This window comes from Stegastes partitus, unplaced genomic scaffold (genome assembly GCF_000690725.1).
Source record: "Stegastes partitus isolate 25-593 unplaced genomic scaffold, Stegastes_partitus-1.0.2 Scaffold1007, whole genome shotgun sequence".
Taxonomy (NCBI): Eukaryota; Metazoa; Chordata; class Actinopteri; family Pomacentridae; genus Stegastes; species Stegastes partitus.
In genome coordinates, this window is record NW_007578738.1 from 107,679 (window position 1) to 114,195 (window position 6,517).

At 41.5% G+C, this 6,517-nt stretch overlaps 1 protein-coding gene across 1 annotated transcript in view; it reads left to right on the forward strand.

The window, feature by feature from the left end:
• Positions 1-5,730, forward strand: part of LOC103367034 (NACHT, LRR and PYD domains-containing protein 3-like) — a 14,872-nt gene extending 9,142 nt beyond the window's left edge. Inside the window, exons 5-10 of the mRNA XM_008294929.1 lie at positions 8-181; positions 648-821; positions 910-1,083; positions 1,789-1,962; positions 2,277-2,323; positions 3,188-5,730. Coding sequence (XP_008293151.1) covers positions 8-181; positions 648-821; positions 910-1,083; positions 1,789-1,962; positions 2,277-2,323; positions 3,188-3,753 — 1,309 coding nt within the window. The 3' untranslated portion in view covers positions 3,754-5,730. The remainder of the gene's footprint in view (positions 1-7; positions 182-647; positions 822-909; positions 1,084-1,788; positions 1,963-2,276; positions 2,324-3,187) is intronic.
• Positions 5,731-6,517: the final 787 nt, after the last annotated feature.

Genomic DNA, 6,517 nt, shown 5'->3' on the forward strand with positions numbered 1-6,517 from the left:
TTTTTAGATTGACTGGCTGTGCGCTGACGTGGAAAGGTTGTGACTCTGTGGCTTTTTTCCTGAGCTCCCAGTCCTCCAGCGTGAGACAGCTGGACCTGAGTATGAACAACCTGCAGGATTCAGGAGTGCTGGTGTTCAGCTCCGGACTGGAGAGTCCACACTGTAAACTGGAGGCACTCAGGTCAGCTGGTTCCTAAACTATTCCAGACAGGTTCACATAACAGCTTAGAAATGTTGGAGCAGTGCCTTTATGGAAATGCACATAAAGGTCTCTGCAAACCAAAGCAGAGAACAGATTATGGGTCATGACAAACCAACATGAACAGATCTCAAGTTTTCAACACGTGTTAGAGAGCTGTGCATCAATACATTGACAGATTTTTCCAAAATCCAAATGTTTTCTCTTATTTTTTTTCTTGTAGAATTTGGACAAACAATTCATCACAGTAGAACAACCAATGCTCTTAAAGCAGGGCTTTCAACTTACTATTACAGAGATGTTTTATCACACAGATGCACTCTGGTTGGGATTAAAGTAAATCCAGTCCTATTGGGGGTTACATTGGTTGTTTTTTTTCAGCTTAAAGACTTATTAATGTATCTTTTCAATTATTTGTTTGCTTATTTGATCATTTATTCTTCTCCAGGCTGAGTTTTTGTGACCTGTCAGAACAGAGCTGTGATGTTCTGGCCTCAGTTCTCACCTCACAGAGCTCCAGCTTGAGAGAGCTGGAGTTGAATAACAACAAACTGCAGGATTCTGGAGTGAAGCTTCTCTCTGTGGGACTGGAGAGTCCACGCTGTCAACTGGAAGCTCTCAGGTCAGTCTTCTTTAAGAATAAAATCTAATAGTATAAATAATTAGGAACACATGCAGGCTCTGTGTCTTCATCACTCACTGTTATTCAGGTTGAGGGACTGTCAGCTGTCGGAGAGAAGCTGTGAATCTCTGGCTTCAGCTCTCAGCTCCAAGACTTCCAGTTTGAAAGAGCTGGACCTGAGCAGCAACGACCTGCAGGATTCAGGAGTGAAGCAGCTTTCTGCTGGACTCAAGAGTCCTCAGTGTATCCTGGAGACCCTCAGGTTGGAACAGACGTCTCTTTTTAAGTTCTCCTCATAGGTTCACATCTAGTTTTGTAACAAAACCCTGACTTCAATACAATACCTGCCTCAATATAAAGCACAGCTGTCCAGCTGACTTCTCATGTATTGCAGTGGGGATTTTTAAAGTATTTTTTTTTAATCCATCCATCCATCCATCTTTCTGAGGCAGTTTGCCACAACTTCTTCAAGACCGACCGAAAGTCCTTCTCCATAGCCTCCCCAAGCGAGGTGGCGGCTCTCCTTTTTTTGGTCTTCATCGAGGTCTTCTGAATCGCTCTTTGTCTGGTCCCTCCCCTAGAACCCTTTGCCTTGGGAACCCTACCAGGGGCTAATGCCCCAGACAACATAGCTCCCAGGATCACAGGGACAGTGAAACCCCTCCACTGCGATAAGGTGGCGATTCATCAGGGGGAGTTTTTTTTTTTTTTTTTTTTAATGAATTTCATAAATCAAATGATGAATAGCTACCAGAAGTCATAGCGCACCATTCCCCATCGAGCTGGCACGATTTGATTTATAATTTGCATGAGATTTCTATAAACTGTGAGACGAGTTAAGGGCTGGATATTGAGTCAGAAGAATCTATAAAAATAAGCCTGAGGAATAGTTATTAATGTGGCTCAGTGCTTATGTTTTGGCACAACTGATGAACTAATCAGCATTGAATGGAGTCTCTGTTTACAGACTGTCAGGCTGCCTGGTCACAGAGGAAGGCTGCTCCTCTCTGGCCTCGGCTCTGAGCTTTAACTCCTCCCATCTGAGAGAGTTGGACCTGACCTACAACCATCCAGGAGACTCCGGGGTGAGGCTGCTCTCAGATGGACTGGAGGATCCGCAGTGGAAACTGGAAACACTGAAGTAAGGCTTGTAGCAGCCTGAGAGCTTCCAGGCATTCCTGTAGAAGAGAGCAGCGCAGGAGGGTCATTCTGTTTATTACAACTTGGGTCTCAAGCTGTAAAAAAGCCATTTCACATTGGAATCCACTGGACAACTCTTTGTCTTGTTTAATTATTCGAACTCACACTTTTCTAAGTGTGATGTCTACTTGATAGAAATGTCTTCAAAAACGTCCAAAATAAGAACCAAGTTAAATGCCGAAGTTGTAGATTCTGTGTTGTGTGGAATGTGTTTTTGGTTTAAATGGTGCGTTTCCTCACTGTTCGTTCTTTCAGAGTGGACCATGGTGGAGAGCAGAGGCTAAAACGTGGTCTGCAGAAGTGTACGTATATTACACTATACACTGCACATAAATATAGAATGTGATGTGTAAGTGTTGTGTAATATTTATGGTCTCTGTTTTATGTGCTTTTAAATATACTTACATATTTTTGTATTTGGATTAATACAAAATATTGTGAGTATATTGTCACATATATCATCAATGTGCTGTTTGCATATTTCATGTCAAGACTAAAATGCAAAAATACAAATAATAATGTCTAAAATGTGCAATTCAGTTTAATTCAATTTTACTTATATAATTACAACTGTACAATTTACAACATATGTCATCTCCCAGCGCTTAACATAGGAAGATGAAGACCATACAAATGTACACAGAGAATCCAAAAATTCAAAATTGTCTTTGGACTCCAACTGAGCAAGTGGTTAGTGATGGTGGGAAGGAACCAAAAAAATAAAAACCTAATAGGGAGGGGGGGAGAACCAGGCTCAGGGAAGGCAACCGTCTGCCTCCATCGATTGGGAAGAGAGTGGGGGTTTGGGGCGGGGTGGGGGATGACAGATGGAGAGCAAGCGATACAAACAGAACAATAAATATTTTAGAGGTCGGTGAGGCCAGCGACTGCAGATGAGAGATGTGAAGCTGAATTTTAGAGAAAGTTGCAGGAGTGTCTTTAAAACGTATGCATGTCTGAGCTGAGTAAAATGCAGTGACTGCAACAGCAAGGTTGTGCTACACAGACTAACACATGTTTTTATGTCTTTGTGGTGATGAAAGTCCTTCACAGGACGCATTCTTAATGACATTTGTATTTGCAATATAGAGTATGAGTAACTGCCTAGTTGTTAGAATCTGTGTCCTTCTACCTTCTGCTTTATTGTGTCTGATTCTCTCCATCAGATGCTTGTGAACTCACACTGGACCCAAACACAGCTCACAGAAGGCTTCTTCTGTCTGAGGACAACAGACGGGTGACATTTGTGGAGGAGGACCAGCCTTATCGTTTTCATCCGGACAGATTTGACACCGTCACACAGCTGCTCTGCAGGAACGGGCTGACCGGACGCTGTTACTGGGAAGTCGAGACTGAACGATGCTTTAGTGTAGGGGTGACTTACAGAGGAATCAGCAGGAGAGGAAATGATGCTGACTGCCAGTTTGGAGGAAACGACAAGTCCTGGAGTCTGAACGAGTATCTGCATTCTTGTCACAAAAAGACCAGAACACATACAGGTGTGTCTTTCAAAAGCCCTGACAGAGTAGCAGTGTATCTAGACTGGTCTGCTGGCTTTGTGTCCTTCTACAGAGTCTCCTCTGACACTCTGATCCACCTCCACACCTTCTACAGCAGATTCACTGAACCTCTCTACCCTGGCTTTGGCTTTGACTATTCCTGTCCAAGTGAGTCTCCACCCTCAGTATCTTTGTGTCCACTGATGAGTGAACAAAGTCAGACAGAAGTTTAGTCTCTGCTCTGTTGAGATGTGATCCCACGACAGTGGAGCTGCATTAGGAGTGAACAGAGGAAACCACAAAGCCGTTATTAATGACAGAAAATTACAGTGAACTACGCATATGCCTCATTAACTGTGAAAGCTTTGTGTAGAAGACAGAAAGCTGAATGCTGTCAATGATGAAACTGAAGAGGTGAAGATTCTTACTGAAGAGGGAACCAAGAATCAGAGTCTTACAGTTATTTAAAACTTCAAGTTTTAGGATGTTTCTATAGTACAGGAGACAAGAGCCTGCCATACTAAGGTTTTCTTTCTTTTCTTTTCCTTTAATCATAATAATAATCTTACAACGAGTCAACTTTAAACCTCAAATTTGTCTTGTAACCATAGCAACGGGGCTGGAGAACCACTGCATGAGTCTTATACGAAGTCTTGCAGTAAATACTTTCACTTTTTAAACCTTAGATACATACACGCAAGTACTTTTGGCTAAGAGTACTTTAGTATTTGTGCTGGAGTTTTTATGTGATATTATTTGTACAAGTCAAAGATCTTCCACCACTGTGTTTGGACTGGTTCCCCCTTTGAGCCCATGAAGGCCAGCAAGTACAGATAATGGATGGATTCCATGAGTGTGTGGTGGAAACATTTATGATCAGGCAAAGCATTTGAACACACCACCAGAGAGTTTTTCCCAGAAAATCCCTGTAAATTGTTTTTACAAATTTTTTTATACAAAATTCCAGGAAAATGCATTCACAGTCTAGTTACAAAGTCCTTCTAAACGTCATTTGATTAAATGAGTTTAATAATGAAATAACAGGTGAATGTGAGTGTTCCAATTATAACCACCAGGGGAGACAATAGACACAGTCTGAGAGCTAGATCCAAAGTAATTAGGAGGGAAATGTAATACAATACAATATACTTAGTTGTGGCGATGACTTTTGACAGAACTACTCCGTATGACTCAAATATAATCACTTGAATTGAATGGTCTTTATGCAGTAGCAGTGTGTAGCTGGTTAAAATGTCTAATTGGTTAAAATACTTCAGAAGCTACTTGGAGTCCCAACATTCATGTTAATGCTTCTTTGACTTATACCACCGACTTAAACACTGTTGCAGAGAATGTGTTGAACTGCAGCAGACATCTTGAACCACCAGAGGGAGATGTCTCCACAACTATTAAACTGAGAAACAGTAAAAACCCAAATTTTCATGTGATGCCATCATCGAGTTAAAATGTCAATTTGTCCAATACTTACTGAGCTACCAGCTAAAGTCATTCCCATCAGGCTCAGCTCTGCTTTGTGTTTAATACTAAACAGCAAGGTCATATTTAACCTGCTCAGATGTTAAACATTAAGTTGCCTGTAAGCATTTCCTCATGACAACCACGAACCAACATACCAGTTTCACATTTACTCACCAAGTCTCTGGAACAATTCTGAGACTTTTATCTGTTCTACAAAGAATTGTACTGTATTGTTAGAGAGCCACAAGTGTGATTTTGGACTTCTAGTGTTGTACTAATCAGAAAAACACGTAGAATTTAGTTTGATTTATCTCTGATTAGTGTTGTTACGTTTACTTGATTGTTTAAAAACTAAATTTTGTAGATGCCTCAGCTAAAATTCAATTCAACTTCTTTGTTAAAAAGGAAACGAGGTGAATGTTTGCACCTTTTTGTGGTGTTGCTGTACCATGTAGCATACTTTGCATTAGTTTTGAACTCAAACATGGCTCTTTATGTTAGACCTAAACGTAGAGTCTGGCTGCTGGGTGTCAGGATTCACTGGAAACGTTCACTGAACAGTCTTCCAGGACGTAGACTCTCCCGCTGGCAGAATTCACACTCCAGCAGGTCTTAATACCTGAAAAATTATTTGAAGCATACAGTAATTTTTCTGTGGGTGAAGAAGTTAAATTTACAATATAAATATATATATATATATAAAATAAAACATGATACCAGCCTCAAACTAATTTTTCGCCTTTTGAGTCGGCTTTTTTGCTCATATTTCATCAGAACATCACCCAAACACGGCCTGTTAACGTTCTGAAGTCTGGTTTAAGGAGACAGACATTTGTTGTATCTGTATTAAAGTGTGGGAATCATTTTGTTGGTACAAAAATAACAATGCGTGTGATGTTACGGTTACACAAAACGAGATGGTGTGCTGTTTTTATACACTGTCTGAGACTAATAGACCAGAAGTGTGAGTCACATCCAGAGATGATGAAAAGGTACCTTTTCTTGGTACCTTATATGTTGTCACCTTGAAATCACACGTAGAAACTGCTAATGGAGGAGTATCTGAAGAGGCAAAATGAAAAGTGGGAACAGTCGTCATGGGGCATTCGTCAGAAACAGATCAACGGCGGGTGTGTGGAGAGGGTCCACTCCTTCAGGTTTCATCTCTGCTGACCTCAAATGGTCCGACAACATCACAGCTGTCACCAAGAAAGCCCAGCAGCGTCTGCAACTTCCTGAGGACTTCCTCAGAAAGAACAAGTTGGACACTAAACTGACTTTCTACCAGCTGTTCATTGAGAGTCTGCTGTATTACACTATGATATGGAAGCTGCACCGGGGCAGACAGGAGGAGGCTTCAGACTGTAATCAAAGCAGCACAGAAGATCGTTGGTTGCCCTCTCCCCTCACTGATGGACATTTACACCTCCCGCTGCCTCAGTAGGGCAAGAAACATCATCAGCTCACATCCTGGGTCCCATATGTTTGAGCTGTTGCCCTCGGGCAGGCGCTACAGGT